Here is a 19,080-nt window from a genome sequence, read left to right as displayed (position 1 = left end):
TCAGCTCGTCAGTGGTGCTAAGCCCCGCCCATGGTTCTGCCTCGAGGCTGTGATTGGACAGTTGATTGTTTTTTCATTTGAGCGTGGACAACGTATCTCCATTTCTTAATGAAGATATTCTGACAGCCAAATGTCTCAGGTACAGCTGCTCTCGCTCATCATCACAATTTTATTGACTGTCCCAACGTTTCGGTCTCCAGGCCTTCATCAGAAACATTTTACAGATCTTACAAGCATGATCTTAAATAGATAACTGTGTGTGAGATGTTACTGTTCACATGTAGAAATCAGCAAAATGTACATTTTACACTCAGTATTTGGATCATGATTTGATCAATATGAAGCAGTGAAACCTGGAGAAACAGTAACAACTACCACTAATACATCCAGGCAGAACAGCAGAATAAAGATGTACTTCTTGTACGCTGAATCCCTCCCTCCTCCTCCTCCTCCTGCCCCCCCGGCTCTGTTTCCTCTTAACTGCTGTCTCCACATCAGGCCAAACACACACTGACAATCAGATGCTGCTTGTTGGCCTGTTGCTGCACGCTAATGGCAGAGTCGTCGGTGGGGCCGGGCGGAGATCAATAAGATAGGAAGTAGAGGAGGAGGTGGACGGATGAGGAGCGACGTACAGAGGAGTAGAATAAAGCAAAGGAATAGATTTTAAAGGAGGAAGAGAAATGTGACCATCAGGGGTTTATAAAGGTTCATATCGATGCAGCTGTGTAATTATCCAAAATCAATTTTTGACCCTTTTGAAGTCGAGATATTTCTGAAAAGTGGTCGTCAATATAAAATCACTTAAACCAAAATTAGAGATTAAACAGCCTTAAAATCAACAATAATAAGAAAGTGTTTTCGCAGTGATTTAAAATGATAACACTTACGTAACACACTGCAGACCGGCAAAATTTCACTGAGTTTGAAGATCAGCAACGTTCAGCAATGTTTGACTTTTCACACCCGTCTCCTTCCACAATCTCATCTGCAGCATCCTGCGACTTCAAAGGCAAAGCACATCCTGATCTCTCACACACACACACACACACACACACACACACACACACACCTGCTTCTAAAGCTTTAATGTGCAGCGTAGAATCATTTGAACTATTCATCCCTTTGAATGTCCTCTAGCCAAAACCCGTCTGAGCTGCTTTTAAAACAGGAAAACACTCTCTGTGGTTGCGTAACGGTCATTTTTGTCCTGCGGGAGCACAGAGGGACATTTTCCTCTCCTGTCAGCGCTTTCACTGAGCTCTAATTAGAGAGAGACAATGAACAGAGCTGGACGGTGACCGTTGCTGGCAGAGTGTCGGGGACAGGATAACGATCAGGTCCAAACTAACGTGGACGGATGACAACAAGGTCAAGAGCTGTGAAATTAAAGCGATTGTTTTATATAGGTTTAAGGCCAAGTAGGTTTTTCACATATGAGGAATTTGAAACATTGAATATAGAAGGAAGAAAATGATAAATTACTGCAAGTAAGGTAGCTTAAATATAAATATAAAAATGTGAAAAACGTATAAAATTTTAAAAACAATGTGCAGTATGAGTATATGAGTACTGCAGTTTAATCCTGTTTCTGTACAACTGAGTCACATAAAGAAAACGTTGGCCTGGATGTTGTGAGATGAGACAGACAGCCGGTTACTTTAAATTTATAAATTTTACAACCACGGGCCTCCACCTCAAAACAACACGAGCCTGACGACACACACTCAGCTGCACACACACCTGCCGAGTTGAGTGCCGTGAGTCTTCAGTTTTTGACAAATATCAGCAAAAGTAATTGATGAGGAAACGCGTTAATGATTGCATTGATTGCACAGATGGGATGCGTCGTTAGACGGGCTGCATCAGAAAACCGACGGCAGCAACATTCCCTGTTTCAGTGTGTTTGCACAGTAACAGGCCCACGTCACATGAGGAAACTGTAGCTTCAAATCTGGGTTACAGCATCGAATAATAGCCAGAGGTGTTTTGCAGAACATTATGATGTCACAGTGAAGTTGACCTTTGACCTTTGACCATCAAAATCTAATCAGTTCATCTTTGAGTCCAAATAAATGTTTGTTCCCTCGAGGTTTTACAGAGAGATTGTGTTGACGAGATTGAGACGGACGGACAACCTGAAAACAATAAGACTCCTGCAGGATTTAATCAAGTGTATACGTCACATTCGGAAAGTATTCAGACCCCTTCACTTTTTTCACATTTTGTCATGTTGCAGCCTCATGCTAAAATAAAACATTTTAAAAATCCCTCATTAATCTGCCCTCGATAACTCATAATTTCTGAATGCACTGTATGTTTTTTCTACATCATACATTTTATCCGTGGTTGAGAGTTTTGCTTATCCTGCCTTTGAGTAATTTTCTCCAGTTTTTCTCCTGCTTATGATTTGTAAGAACAAATGTTTGAGCCGTCATTTAAAATCGGAGCATTAATCCAGCTGCTCCTCAGCTTTAAATCAAAATATATAAAAAGATGAGAGCAGAGACAAAAGATTAAGATCTGATGATTTGATTACACACTTCCTGTGTGGAGGGGATTTCCCACCAGTGACCACAATGATAACACAACTCAGTCTGGACAAATAGAGTGGATGTACATTGTCTCGGTGAGAGGGGATGGGATGCTTTCCTTCCTGTCCCTCTCAGTGTGTGTGTGTGTGTGTGTGTGTGTGTGTGTGAGTGAATGTGTGTGTGTATTTGTTTCTGCCATTACTTCCCAGCCCCAGTGACACAGTATGGTCCCATTCTCCACCAGTAGTCTGACAAATAACCCATTGTGCCTGTTGTGAGCCGCCAAAACAACTCCACCTGCCATGATGCCACCCTGCAGCTCTGCCCTCCACACTGTTACACATGGGTTTTGGGTTTTGTTGTGTTCTCCTGGGACCATGTTTATCACTCTGCTGAAAACAGGTTTTTGGACTTCGGTAAAGATAAAAGCAAACTTTTACTTTTCCTCCCTCCCCAAGATGAGCTCAGCTGATTTTAGATACATCCATCATAAGTTCTGCCCTGCTGGACAACACAATGAAAAACTATTCATATGTATTCCATTTAATTATAAACAGAGTAATTCTACACATGAAAAAGAAACATATGTAACAATGTTTATTGTATTTCACTATTTCTTTGTCTGGTTTGTTTCAATTTAGGCGTTATAAATCTTCCGTAGTCCTATCATCAGCAGTCACATAAAAACGAGGCATTGCCCACAAAACTCTTAGAGCTCCTCCAGTGTAAAGGTCTGTGTCCATGTGTAGTGTGATTATAGATCAGCTCTAGCTTCTATATTAATACTGTGAAAGTATCAAAGCCTCAGTCCACAGAGAAATGCACACAGCCTGTATTCAGAAACTGAGCCTTAAAACCAGCCGTCAGGACTTCTGGAACTTTGTGATGTCACAACAAAGCAGTCACCAAGCCCCGCCCACCTGGACCCACCATCCAAACCTTGCAGGATTTTGACACTTTTAACTCAAGAAATTATGGCGTTCCGGTGTGAGCGGTGCCATGTGAGGACGTGTTTTCACTGAGCTCCTCGCCAACACTATTTAAAAATCAAGAAGCGGCTATTTAATGTGAAGACCTCGAGGTACACTCATAACCGCAGCTGAGACCCTGCACCGGGTTTGGGATTTTGACTCTACGCCGGCCAAAAATGTCTAAAAACCCCCGAAAAGCGCCTGACACAAGAGCTAGCTCCAGAGTTATCGTTAGCCCAGAGGATGATGAAGACACCACATGTGCCGCTGCACTTGACTTGAGCAGCAGACATGAAGCTATCCTCCAAGCAATCGCCGAGTTGAGGACTGAACTGCTCGCCAAGGCGGAGACACGAGCTACTGAAATCTGGAACCAGGTCGACCAACTGAGAGCAGAAATTAAGCTTGATACCGACAATGCAAACATTGTTTTATTACAGGGTGGCAGCTTTTTAGCAATGTACGTAGGCTTTTTAATATTCTTTATTCTCCGGAAAGGTCACAATCTGCAGAGGTCTTGCTCTCCCTCGACGCACACAAAGCGTTCGATTGTATTGAATATCAATATCTATTTGCAACTCTGGAGAGGTTCGGTTTTGGACCAGCCTTTTGTTCCTGGATAAAGGTCTTGTATGCTACAGCGCTGGCCTCAGTTCGCACTAATATGACAATTTCCAATTATTTTCCTATATGTAGGGGGACCAGACAGGGCTGCCCCCTGAGCCTGCTTTTATTCGACCTGGCCATGGAACCGCTGGCAGTTGTACTGAGGGGTACTGGGGAGCTCAGGGGTATTGACAGAGGGGGGGGCAAACTCACAAGCTGTCTTTATATGTAGACGACCTGATACTCTATCTGTCCAACCCTTCTATCTCTATACCTAAGGCATTAGAAATTATCTCTAGCTTTGGGAAGATCTCAGGCTACAAAATCAACCTTACTAAGAGTCTGCTCTTCCCTATTAACGACCAGGCTCAACGGATGTCCTTCGACATATATCCACTAAAAGAAACTCGTGACACTTTTACATATCTAGGTGTATCAGTAACACGTAAATACAGTGATTTATTCAAACAGAATTTTAAACCAGCCCTAGAGAAGGCCAAGCAGGACCTTGTCTGTTGGTCAGCACTGCCTATATCGCTTGCCAGCAGAGTCAATTCTGTTAAAATGACAATTATGGCCAGGTTCTTATTGTTGTTTAATACAGTGCCCGTTTTTATCCCAAAGTCCTTTTTTAAAGAGTTAGATAAATCAATATCCGTCTTTATATGGAATAAGACCATCCCACGGATAAGGGGGGCGCATCTTGAGAAACAGAAAGAGGCTGGAGGTTTAGCATTATCAAATTTTCTACAATACTATTGGGCGGCTAATATTTATAAATTGTCATACTGGGTCTCTGCATTTTATGAGGGGGATGGACCTGTATGGATTGAAATGGAACAATACTCCACCCATCCTGTGTCCCTACCTTCTTTAGTATGTGCACCACTACCACTTAGTAAACAGCGCCTCACAAACAACCCTATTGTGAGTGGCTCACTACGAATATGGTCTCAATTTAGGACTCAGTTCAAACATAGGAAAGCTACGTCCTCTCTCCCAGTCTCAGCTAATGCACTCTTCCCGCCCTCACTCACGGACACAGCCTTTAGGTTATGGTTCAGGAATGGTCTGAAACGGGTGAAGGATCTTTTCAAGGACGGTGTGTTCATGTCTTTTGAGCAGCTTGTAAGCGAGTACAATATTCCCAGATCACATCCATTAAGATATCTGCAGGTGCGCGGCTTTGTTTGTAAGTATTTTCCTTCCTTTCCGTCACTCCCACCAAATGACTGGATAGAGGAGTGTTTGGGTGGAGATCCAGACCAAAGAGGGGGAGTGAGCAGACTGTATGAGAGAATTCAAATGATAGCCCCTCCTTCACTTAATAATGTTAGGGCAGCGTGGGAGGAGGAACTGGGATGTGAAGTTTCAGATGATTGCTGGGAAAGTGCAATTAGGAGAGTACACTCAAGTTCAATTTGTATCAGACATGGTTGGCTCCAGTTCAAAGTGCTCCACAGACTCCATTTGTCTAAAAGTAAACTGGCCAGGATATATCCAGATGTGGATCCGACCTGCTCCCGATGCTCCCAGGCTCTGGCCACCCTCTATCATATGTTTTGGACATGCCCAAAGTTGGTACAGTTTTGGTCCTCAATTTTTGACACATTCTCTTATATCTGCAACAAAGAGATAAGCCCTTCTCCTGAAATCGCATTGTTCAGTGTGGCCCCTGCTGAGGTGGCGATATCTAGGGCATTTCATCCCTACTAGCCAGGCGCCTTATTTAGTGTAACTGGAAATCATCTCTGTAACGGGTTTAAAATTGTACGCTTTAATTTTAGTTTCTGTCATTGTTTTTATTATTATTATTCTTTTTTTGTTTTTTGTTTTGTTTTATTATTATTATTATTTATTTTATTTTATTTTATTTATTTATTTTTTATATATACATTTTATGTTATTATTGTTGCTTTATTTTCCATATATTTTGTGACTGCTGTTGGCAGCCTTGCTGACTGTGTTGTATGTGTTTGCAATATAAAAAGCCAATAAAAAAATTTGAACAATAATAATAACTCAAGAAATTATGACAAGATTTCACACATGGCTCATATTTTATGACTCTGGATAAACGGATGTAACCTGGAACTTGTCTGAGTGGCGGAGGTATACAACCACGAGGAGGTGAATACATCTTCTTATGGATCAACACTTAATTTAAATATGGAGCTTTTAAAATCAACATTAAATATTTCATTACTGAACAGGATCAGACAACATTACATTGAAGCTGACATCTTGCTTTTGTAATTTCCCGGTTCAGTTGCACTGCACCAGTCTGATGAGGGCGAGAGAAATCTGAAAACGACTTAAATATAAAATGGTAAATCTCATCCGTAAGGACGCGTCAGTAGAGAACGTCACGTGTGTGTGTGTGTGTGTGTGTGTGTGTGTGTGTGTTGTGTTGTGTGTTTGTTCACTGCTGCTTTAACTGATTGAGCAGCTTCTGTACCTGCAGACAAAACACCAAAGTTTCCACTTCACTGCACTTCTTTTAATTCCCATTGTCTTTTTCTTTATTTAAATTTTTTTTATCACCACCAGGAGTTAATAGAGTTCAGTGCATTAAAAACATGATATGCGCGAATGTCATATCAATTTCATAACCGTATCAAAAACCGCATGTTTTCATTTGCACTGAGACTCCGGTTCAGCTCGTTATCTTTGAGAGGATGTCTCCACTTTAATGGAAAGTGATGGTGTGTTCGCTGCCTGCCACCCTGAGGCAAGCCCCATCCCTGCAGTGTGATTCACTTCCATCCTCCTCGTCTCCTTTCTCACCTTCTCTCTCTCTCTTTCTTCTCAACACTCTCTCTGTCCCACACCGCTCCTTTGCAGGATGTAGAATGATAAAGCTGAAAATCCTCTACGCCACAACAAAGCAGCTGTATTTTCATAGAGGGAGATCATTTCAAAGACGGTTAATTAAAGGCTGTTTCCAGCCTGCCAGCATCGTATCCTGAACGGAGGCCAGTAATGGAAATAACCCTGCAGGCACGCAGCTGCCGCCGCCACCATTAGACCTTGAGATTCGGCTGAATGTAGGTGACCAAAATCAGTGTCAGGACAACGTGTAACGCCAACATTAATTCAAGAGGAAAACTGACGACAGCTGACGTTGATTTTTTGTTGGTTTTAAGTTGTTAAGTTACAAAATCTAACGTCGCCCGACGGACAAAATACCGAAATTCTGGTTGTGAGTAAAACCAACCTTCTGCTAAACGTCCTCCAAACGTCTCATGTCAATTATCCAACGTTGGCGTCATCCCAAATTTCATTGTTAGAGTCCAAAGTCTTTCTGACGTTACCTTGATGCCTGGCTCCTGCTGCGAACAGGTTCATACTCAGAGGATGAAGGGGGATCCTGGTGTTGACTGTTGACCTGTTTCAAATTTGTCAAAATGGCTTTGATGAGGGTGATGAATTCAGATGAAGGGTCTCTGCTGTCTCTGCTGTTGGCCTTCATTTATAACCAGAAATCTCTATTGAAAACTAGAATAATATCATTTTTAAAATTAGCTTAATGTCTCTTAGTCATGGTTTCTCTTTTCACCCTCTCTACACTTACTGTATGTGTAGGTGTCCGTTAATGTTGGATCATTATACACCAGGCGGGCGTTTCAGAAAAGTGTTGGTGTCTCGAATTAACCCAACAAACTGAACCAGGATCATTCTGTTTCATAAAGCTGGTTTGGAGGGGATGTGAGCAGACTGAGTGAAGTCTGGTTTATTTCATGACTTTGAAACACAGACAGTGAAGAATTCAGACACCTTCAGTTAAAACTGTGTTTGCGGCCAAAAAGCAACACATTAAAATATAATATGGAGAGTAGAATATTACAGCGAATCAGTGAAGTGAACAAAGTACAAGAGAAGCTTGTTGTTGAGGAGCAGCGAGTTCAACTCCAGCTGAACTCGCTGTGGGTTCAAGTCCTGCCATTCATTTGAGCTTTGTTTGTATGATAAGTGCTGAAAAGAAATGTATAGATATATGTAAGATGAAAGATATATATGAAATAGGATGACAGCCAGGTTATTTATTGTATCACAAGATAATAAGATGTTTTATTTGATGTAACAGTGAAAATACTGCTTAAATATCTTCAGATTGACATTCATAATAACTGGATTTGTGGGTATTTGGGTCTTTTATTTATTGACATTTAAAGAGAGAAAAACTTGTAAAGCTTCATCCATCAGCTAGAAAACTGTAAAGACTGAGTGAAAAAGTGACTTCAGACTGTGAACAAACGGATTGCTCACAGTTAAAGAGGTAAAGAGGAACCTTCAGGGTGGAACTATAGACAAAACACTGGGTTTCAGTCAGACAGAAACCTTAAATGAAACAGTTCCTTAAATCTAACCTGACTTGGACCAAGTTTTTTCTGAGGTCAGTCTAATTTAAACCTTCTTTATGAAACAGAAATTCCTGAAATGAGCCTGACTTACTGACAGAAGTTTGGTTTTTACTGGTTAAACCTGCTTTCTGAAACTCCTCTCAGGTCTGGACTGGAGCTCTCAATGTGCAAAAACAGCTTTATCTTCTCAAAAGTAGCTCACATCCATCCGCCTGGTGTCGAAAGATCAGTTAAGGCCAATTAAAACATCCGGGAGCGTCCAAAAACCATCATCCTGGTAGCTGATACGGATCAGTACCTAAGCTCAGGTCCAGGAGACACGGACCTCGTCAGAGGTTTACAGGTTCAGGGGAAAGTCGAACTCCTCGACCTCGTGAGACTCTCGTGTGGCGAGAGAGTCGTCACCATCCATGTTGCCCAACAGTGGCTGACGTTTGAAAAATATTTGTGCAGCACTAACATCCAAGCTGTGTTGTGTTCTTCTGCTTTCTTAAATCATTACCTCACTCTGTCCTTCTCTGTTTTTCAGTGTGTAGAAGCAAAAAAGTATTGCTGGTATTTTGAAGGCGGATACCCCATCTACTTCATGTAAGTACCACAGTGTTCCTTCCACAGCTTCACACCAATGAAACTGAATCTCTGCACAACAAAAACCTTCAGTGTCCATCATTGTGGGCATTTACCAACCCACACTGATGGGCTGCAGCCCAGTGTGTGAAGACGAACTGAGACACATTCAGCCAACAGGTTTAGGATGATGGCACCGCGTCAGATCTGCTGAATGATGGAGGGCTTTGCAGGTTGTTGTTTTTTTTCTCCAGATGCTAAAAGTTTATTGTTAATTATTTATATCATCACTTATCACTTATTATTTTTTGTTTATTTATTTATTTAATAGAGATAAAGCAATTTAACATAGATTTTAAAACTAATGTGTTGCACAAAGAGTTCATAGCTGTTATAATATCTTACAATTAGCTAAAAAATATAAAGATGTTCATTGAAAAGAGACAACAACAGCACAAACCTACAAATAGTCAAACAAAAACAATATACAACAGATAAAATGACCTAGAATTTATATATTTAATTAGATTTCAGTTGGTGATGTATTCCAGAGTTGACAGCCCTTTATGGGGAAAGCTGATTGTCCAAATGTAGATATACGGTGTATTTGGATGGTATTTTGCAGTTGCTGTTCACCAAGCTCGTTTGTTTACTTTGGTAAACATGTAATAAAATAAATTTCAAAACAAATCAAAGTGCTTAAAATGTCTGAATCTAGTTTTAAAAAACTATGAATGTTTGGAAACGTTCACTAACTGTAAACTGCACAGTGCAGGCCAAATGCACTTATTATGAAATACATGCAGGAAGTGATAATGATGCTGATAGCAGTACTGAACACATCAAAATGAGATCACCGCAGGAAATGGACAGAGCAGAATTAAGTCTATTTCTCCTAATGTGAACCAGTCGCATCCGCTGACTCCTGATACAGTAAAGCAGATGCTGCTCCCTGTTAGTCCTAGATAATAAGTCAGGGCACGAAAACCTGATTACAGGTGGTTACAGTTAAAAAAACAAACAAAATTAAGGAAGTAATTAAATAGAAAGTTAAATTTACAGAGAGACCACTCCGTCACATCAACCTGAAAACCAGCATTGTTGTTTTTATTGTCCTCAATTTTCCCAGTTCAATGGTATTTATATCAGACTTAATAATCAGATTTTATTTATATTCACATTACAGTAGTAGATGGAAATTAATTAATTTTTTTCTCACATTTTTATTCCTCCGCACCAGCGACAGTCAGAGTGGCAGCCATTTTGTTTACAGGTTGTCCGTCCGTCTCATTCTCGTGGACACGATGTCTCAGTAACAACTTGACGGAACAAACATTCATTAGGACTCAAGGATGAACTGATTAGAGTTTGGTGCTCAAAGGTCAAAGGTCAAGGTCAGTGTGACCTCACAAAATACTTTTTAGCCGTTACTCAAGACTTCACAGCAGTTATGACAAACTTTCACTCAGATGGTTCATATTGTTTCTGATATACAGGGACGTAACCTGGTCATAGAAAGTATGACAGGAGCAAAGGAGGAAGTCAGGTGATGTCGTATAAAGAGCGATGAGGTTAGGAGCAGGTTGGCGTGAACTGGCACTCTGCCACAGGAAGCTGCTGTTCGTTTTCAATTTGGAACCAGTGGTTGTTGTTTGTTCTGTCCAACATTAGCCACCTATTTATTATTGTAACCATGACAACAAAGGTCCAGTCGACTGCCACAGTAGGGGCACTACCTCAGCTCGTTAAAGTTGGATGGCTTGTTGGTTAAATCTCTCAGTGGGTTCATCAACTGAACGCTGAGCAGATTAAATTCAGATCCAGTCGGTGCTCATTACCAAAGCTGTTGTTCACCGCAGGTTCAGACTCACGCTGTGTTTTACTGATTCAGACATACAACAGGCTTCTCCCACACTTCTTTGCTTTCTAGCTGCTGGACTCAGACATGAGAGGGAGGGTGGAGAGGCAGAGAGCATCAGTGAGGAGAGATTACCTCGGTAATGAAAAACAACTCACAGGAAAAACCTCCTTTCTCCTCCACTTTCTTTGTCCTCTTCCTCTGAGCCTTCAATTCCTGTTTCTCTCTTCAGCTTCAACAACAGCAATCTGAACAGTTTCATGTGGCCCATAAGATACAAAAAAAATAATAATACAACATACAAAAACAGAAAACCACAGAGGAAACAAAAACAAAAGAATAAATCTGTATTAGAAAAGAAATATGAGTAAAACCTCAATGACATCGCAGCGATGTTATTTACCTACTTCAGTAGAAATGTTAATGCCAATAGTCAACATGTGAGGCGTTTAGGGGACATCTGTAAAACTGTAGCGTCTGCCAATAGTCTACATGTGAGGCGTTTAGGGGACATCTGTAAAACTGTAGCGTCTGCCAATAGTCAGGCATGTGAGGCGTTTAGGGGACATCTGTAAAATTGTGGCATCTACTGATAGTCTCTATGTGAGGTGTTTAGGGTACATCTGTAAAATTGTAGCATCTACCAATAGTCTGCATGTGAGGCATTTAGGGCACATCTGTAAAACTGTAGCATCTGCCAATAGTCAGTCATGTGAGGCGTTTAGGGTACATTTGTAAAATTGTAGTGTCTACTGATAGTCTGCATGTGAGGCGTTTCGGGGACATCTGTGAATCTGTAGCTTCTGTCATTAGTCTGCATGTGAGGCGTTTAGGGGACATCTGTTAAACTGTAGCATCTGCATGTGGGTGGGGTTCGATGGGCTTCTTTACCGTACCAGTCACATGTTTTATACGCTGAGAAATTACAGGAAAATCCTGCCCCCTTGTTAATTTCAAGCCCAAACCAAATCCATCCAGAGGGTTTTAGCCTAATTCCTGGAGTAAGGCTCTTAACACATCCTTTCCTCCACCTCTGCCTTTTCCCCGACGCAGCGTTTCTTTGCCTGAAGCCAAATATAAGAGCCTTAAAGGGAGGATTTTCAGGCCTCGCTGTTCATTTCTCCAGAGAAAAGACCGTAATTCTTTTAACTGGACGGCTCAATCTGTCTCTTGTTCCCTGTGTGATTGTGTGTTTGGTCCTGCACATCTGTCCCTACGAAGACAAAACGCTGCTATTAAAATGAAAAACAGATGAAAGGACAATTCCTGTTATTCAAGGATAACACTGATTCGACACAGATAAGATGAGTCGATAAATTAGTGACACCTCATTTACATGAATAAAGAGTTCTCCTCATTATTCACTCGTGTTATTTGGTTTTTATTTGCACAAATAAATGATAAAACTACATAATCAGGCCCATAGACACAGATAGTTACGGTATGTTAAGACAGAAGGTAAAAGACTAATTTTCCTCTTGATAATAATGATTCAGTGTCTGCTGCAGAAACAATGCTGATACCACATTAAAATCCATTCAGAGGCCTTTTTTTTTTGTATTGCAGTTTTACTAAAACAAGTCCAGTGCAGTGATTTGCATCTCGGCAGCAGTGTTTATTATTCATTGTTTATTCGAGCAGCAGCAGCAGCGACTGTGATACACAACTCATGGAGGCAGTTTTATCTTAACAAACACAAGTAAACAGCCTGATTACTGCAGTTTACATCACAATTATTAGAATCAAATCACAGACACGTTTTTAGATTCAGGGTAACTCACAATTCGATTCTTTGTCTTGAGCGTTCAAATAAATTTGCTTAAAAATTATTTATATATATTTTTTGACAGTATTTAAAACGTACGTCTGTAACTTCTGCCTCGAGGCGTCTCTCAATCAAAACAATAACAAAAGACGGCGTTGGGTGACATCGTGAAATAGCGTGGGAGTTGTTGTCGTCACAACCATTACCGTAAGCTCCTCCCGGTTTGGATCCCCTCAGTGTGAGCGGTTCAGGAAATCAAACAGCCCCTGTGATTATAACAAAAACACTGAATGAAGCAGCTTCACAGTTAAAGTCAGAGTCTGAGCGACGCTGTACGGAGGACAGAGACTCAGGGAAGAGCTGGAGCTGAGACTGATGCTAACCTTTGTTCTGACTGTTTCTCTGATAACTTATGAACCAGGCGTTCAGCAGGTTTTTACCAGCAGCTGAATGATCCACAGAGGAGTCCTCCTCTCCACAACAAACACACCAGAGGATTAAATTCAGGAGAAACGCTGAATAAAGCAGTGTAAAAAATCAGTGATTCACCAACACAGGACGTCTCTGAGCTGAGCTGTCTAACATTTCCTCAGCTTGTTCCTCTGATAACTTCAGATCCAGACGTGCAACGACTAAAATCATCAGGTTCAAATAACAAGCTGAAAACCACCGAGGTGTAAAAAGTGTCTGTGACTTAAAACTAGATAAAAGTCGCTGTTGAGCTTCTGTCAGACAAACACACTGACACATGATCAAAGAGGATATGATGTCATTGACAGGCGACCAATTAAACGGAGCGTTAACGGGATTGAAATCCCAGGTTTCTCTGGTTTGAGAATTGATGGAAACATTTGTGATCATGTAAGAACACAACTCAACAAATGTGGAAAAGTTACAGCTTATAACTTTAAGGTTCAGAATGCAGAAGTTTATTATATAAATCAAAGACTTAATCTTTATTATTATGACTTGCGTCTCATAATTTGGAGAAAAGATCTTATTATTTCCAGATCAGGATCTTCTGGGGGTTTATTCTAAATTCTCTGCGGTACCTCCAGTTCAAAGAATATTAATAAATGCTGACAGGCGGGAAGTACAGCAGGGTCCGGCCTCTATGTGGCACAGTGCAGATTCCACTGGTTTTCATGCTGAGGCCTCCAGGGACAGCGGCTGCTCATCCCCTAGTCTATCGCTCTAGAGCCAGACAGAACTGGGAGTCTGAGGTATGCACTGTCATGCTGGCTATCCACTATCATCCATCTCACACACACACACACACACACACACACACACACCCCTTGTTGTTATTTCAGCTGTTGCTCTCCATGGACTGATCAATCACAGTTGGCCTCTGTTCTGAATATTTGGCTCCCAGGCTGCAGGGTTTGCCATTTAAAATGAAACTTTTTAAAAGTTTTGTTTACGAAGCAGAAAAGTGTGAGTAATGGCAACATTACAATCCACCTGCGTCTGTTGCTCTGAGGCTTGTTATAGTGGAGGAAATGTCAGTGCGCTATATTGAGCTCTCAGTCCTGCATAAAACAAGTAATTCTCTGTAACTGGCAAGGGAAACCTCTGGTCTTTACCTCACTAACTCTGCAGTTTCCCCTCAGCTCTACATACTGGCCACTTTTAGTTCATTTCAGTTTGTTGTTTTGCTTTTACAGAACCACACCTTCACTGTTTTGGTTTTCCCTCATCAACCCAAGCAGCATCACCAAACTGCAGGCAGACAAAGTTAGAAAGTATAATCTTCAGCTCGATGTGGAAATATGCAGCTGTTTGCAAAAGCTTAGCTCTAATAGCTTTACAGGGTGGTAATATGTCAGTGTTGTCTTACAGCTTGGTCTGCTGCCCCCAAGTGGCCAGGACATCAACTGGTGCATGTTAAAGGCAGCGATATACTGTCAATAGGCTGCGGTCGAAAAGTCTTTTTTGCTTAGGAAGGTTCAAACTGAGCTGATCCGGTTCTCTAAATGATAAGGAAAGGAGCTTCAGTGCTTCCTCTCTTATCTCCTTTAGGATAGGAAACACTGGACCCTTCCTTTAGGAAAGGAAAGGAGACCATTGTAGTTTCACCATGGCACACTCATGTAAATGTAGCAGCTGAGTTTGTGACACGATCCAGAACTGATGGAAATGTTTGTCTGATCAATGAGCTCCAGATCCATAAATACAGATTTCTTCTCCGTCAAATCTGTGCGGTTAGGAGTCATGAAGAACAAGCATACTGATTGTAAGTTAACTAGGGCACACTGACCTTGACCTTTGACCTTTGGCCACCAAAATCTAATCAGTTCGTCCTTGAGTCCAAGTGAACATTTGTACCAAATTTGAAGAAAATCCCTCAAGGCGTTATGGAGATTTTGCGCTCACAAGGCCAAACAAAACACTTTTTAGCCTTTATTCAGGACTTCACACAGCAATTATTATAAATTCTAGTTATTCAATTATTTTTTTAAGGCTCAACTTTCTCTTCATTCTTTTCATTTTATCTTATTTCAACATTTCAGTCGTGTTTGTTTTATTTTTGCAGTTGGGAAAGAAGTTTTAACTGTCCACATGTTATAAATAAAGTTGGTCTAAAAAGAAGTCTGCAGTAAGTGCAGTGGGATTCTCTCTGCACCACAAGTCCATATGAATTCTCCTCACTTCTTTCCTTGACCCCATGACGAAGGAAAAGTGGTTCGGAAAGCAGATTAGTTTGACTTTTCGACCGCAGCCACGGGCTTAAATCATAAGGACGTAACTTGTCCTGTACGGACACAGTTCAGAGTTTCTTGTACTAACTGATCTAATGACAGAGCTCCTTAATCTCACTCTGAACCTTTTCAGAGATGTTGTTCTACAGCTGGACTTCCTTATTATTCTGACTGAAAGCTTTATATTTTCTTATATTTACATACACTATGATTTTTTTTTCTTACCTAAAGAGGTGGTTGTTTTTCTTGTACAAATGAAATATATTTTTTTGAGATAAGTGTTGCAGTGTTTCTGTGACTTGGATTAAGTGAACTATTTTAAAAGTTAATAATAGAAGGTGGAGATGGATGAGGAGCTTCTCTCACAGACAGGATGTGATTAATGACAGAGTGAGTGTGAGTCTCTGGTAGAAGGTCGTGAGAGTTTGTGGTATTAAAAGCTCGGCTGTAAAGATAAACACTTACATGAACATAATAATAATAACTAGAAAATTCCAGGGAAATTTTGAGTGCCCCGGGGGCTACTGCCGGGATGAGTACATGATTTATTTCCAGTGTTCAAAAGTCACCCTGATCATATTCTGCTTTTGAGAAATGTCTTGATATAAAAGACTCTGATATAAAACAATGTCACATCCCTCCATCATGTATTATGTGGGAAATATCTCATATTCTGTGTTGTTTTTTTAATAAAACAAGAGGCAACATGTCTTCAAACTGGCATTTAAAGGGTTAAAATCCTGAAAACTAATAAACATTTGGTAGGTTTGAGCAGAACTGAAGTGGTTTAAGAGATGGATGCGAGGAACCCCAGAGGGTACAAAATGTGTTACCAGTGTATAATAGACCTGTAACAGTAACTGACATTAGATTTTAAAAATATGTCAAAAAAGACACTTTCTTGCAGAAATCCATACCTTCAGCTGTAACACAGCCAAAATGATCAGCAAATCAAAAAAGAAAAGTGAAGAAAATGTCCAAAAAAGGACAGAGGGACCCCTGAGGGTTAATAAATCCCATGAACCGCTATTTAAATTACCACTATTATGTTTCTTTCTGTGCTAAATTTAACATTACTGGGGAGGAGAGCAACACGACTAGATGTTGTCTCGCTGGTCAGAGTTTTACATTTATATTTACCAAGATGATGCAGATACCTTTGTTGGAAAATACACAGAATACACACACAACACATTCTCAGATTTATTTACATCCAAACTGATCAGAGTAAAACTAGCAATGAAATTTCCAAATCCCTCAGCACGTGAAGTCTCTGGGTGAAGACCAGATTTTGCTCAAACAAAACTGTTCTTTCTTTCATTTTTACTTTGGCTCTAACAGAGAGAGCAACAGAACACCTCCTCCTCTCTTTGTACCACCTGGTGCTGATGCATGAATTAACTACTTCTTATATGCAGCAACTGATGCACTTGTATTTCAAACCTGAACGCAGTAGATGAAGAATGTATTCTGTGTTTCATATGAATTTACAAGACACAAACTTGAGTTCTAAAATCAGAATTATTATTATTAAATTATTTATTTAAATTAATTCCTTTGACCAGAGTCCAGAATAGAAAAATAGACACTTTTTCTTTGTTTTCATTGTAAATGCATCTTGTTATACATGTGTAAAGTAAAAACAGTGACCATCAATGGATGGATTGTCATGAAGCCACCAACAGTTACTAAGAGGGAGGGGCTTACAGGACGGTCAGAAGACAGATGAAAGTGTCTGCTGATGCACCTTAAACTGGCGGTAGAACCTAACAAAGCATGGATTTAACACTTGAACTGGCACTAAAACAACAGTAGAAATTATCTGATGAGAACCTTTAGGAAACAAACCTTATGATGACATTTGAAAATATCTCAGAAAACAGCTCAATACAGCACAAAAACTTTCTAGAAACTACCAAAAATGTTCCAGTTAACTTGTGTTTTATTGTCATATGTCAGTAAATCTGAACTATGAACTGTTGTGTAGCAATAGCAAAACTTACAAATAGCTCCTTTAAGTGCTGTGTAACTGGATGATGAACTGTTGTATGTTTAGTTTTCTGACTTTTACTGCTGAACAACTCAACTCGATTTACTCCTGCGCCTACAAACACACACGACTGGTAAATCTTTTGCAACAAACACTATCAGGTGTGGACCTCTTGTGTACCTGGAGAGCCCTCAAACCATCATAACCAAATTATTTCTCTCTGGTGTGAACTTTCATGTGTCGCTTGAGATGACACGACATTATAAATCTTCTCCCACACACCTCACAACCAAATGGTCCCTCTCCTGTATGTAGGCATCTCATGTGTATCTTCAGATTCCTCTTCGAAGAGAGTTTACCACCACACTCGGAGCAGCGAGATTTCTTGCCAGTGTTACGTTTTGTATCCCCTACATGGACACCGTTACTTTTCAGAGTCTGTAAACCTGATTCAGGTCCCTGGTCCGCCGTCGAACTGTCATCACTGCTTTCGCTCTCATATTCAGAACCTGACAAAGGTTTCTGCCAATCATTATCGCTGACCTGAGTCTCTGAGGTCTCTGGAGGGTCTGAGGCCTCGTCAGCTGTACCTTGTTGTAGATGAGTAAGTGGCTCTAAGGTCTGGGCTGGTTCTGATCCACTGCAATCCTCTTCACAAGCTTCTGTTTCCACCTGAAGAACATCTGCAGAGAGAACACACACACACACACAATGGCCAGCTTCATATCAACCCTGATATCCCATTACTGAACGTTGATGAGATCGGTGATGATTCCTTTGCGCATCCTCAGTAGCGTTACTGTCGCACATATTCACACCTGTAACCTGCCCAGTATAACCAGTCAGATCTGGAGCTGGTGAAACACATTAATACATTTTCTTTTGATAATTCTTCATGTTAGGTGTTTCCTCCGTTTTCACTAATGAGCTGCTGGACACCTCAATTTCCCCTAGGGGATAATTAAGTATAAATCTATCTATACTTTGACAATGTACCTGGACAAACACATCTAAAGCCATGCAGGGATCATCAAAGTTATTTCTTTACATTTGGCAATCAATCCAATAGATAAAAGATAATAATAGATAATTCAGTCAAAATGTAGCTAACATAGCCATCTGCTAGCATGGCTAAGACCTGATCAGCTTTACCTTTACCTAGCATTGTTCACATATGCTTAGTTGCTAGTTTATTATTTCTATACTTATATTTACTAATATTTAGTCTAGACTCAGATATAAAATAGTAGAACAACCTCTCAGACTGTACAATTTAACAGCACTACAGTCATACAGTTTAATCAGTACCTTTCTAAAACTTAAAATTATAACCTTTATTGCTGGGCAAGTGTATTAGACTGTAATTTTAGCTAGTAAAGTGTAGTTTACTGTTGATAATTGTGGCTAAAATCCGGCTAAAAGCAGTAAAATGAGTGTGAACAGTGAGACAATAACATTATAAAGCTACCTGCGCTGTATAGCTGAACCTTGGGGTTTAAAATGGCGGCCACTAGCTTGTGTCGTCGGTTATTTTCTCTCACGCCAGAAAGTTCCTCCGCACACTCGTCCATCCTTCTTTCTGAGTGTCCAGATATCTCTTCAGCGGTTACAGTTAGTCCTTGATTCAACTGCTCTTTCAGCATCTGGAGCTTTGACTTTTTTTATTTTTCTGGAGTGAGTCTGTGTGAGTCTTTGGCTTTAAAGGCAAATTCATTAGCGACTG

At 40.5% G+C, this 19,080-nt stretch overlaps 1 protein-coding gene across 1 annotated transcript in view; it reads left to right on the top strand.

Annotated features, from left to right (window-relative positions):
• The window catches only part of vopp1b (VOPP1 WW domain binding protein b), a 39,567-nt gene that overhangs the window by 8,647 nt on the left and 11,840 nt on the right, over window positions 1–19,080 (top strand). Inside the window, exon 2 of the mRNA XM_023395879.2 lies at window positions 9,005–9,063. Coding sequence (XP_023251647.1) covers window positions 9,005–9,063 — 59 coding nt within the window. The remainder of the gene's footprint in view (window positions 1–9,004; window positions 9,064–19,080) is intronic.

This window comes from Seriola lalandi, unplaced genomic scaffold (genome assembly GCF_002814215.2).
Source record: "Seriola lalandi dorsalis isolate HSWRI2012SDOR001 ecotype SW California unplaced genomic scaffold, Sedor1 jcf7180002054970, whole genome shotgun sequence".
Classification (NCBI taxonomy): domain Eukaryota; kingdom Metazoa; phylum Chordata; class Actinopteri; order Carangiformes; family Carangidae; genus Seriola; species Seriola lalandi.
This window is presented reverse-complemented; position numbering and strand designations above follow the sequence as displayed.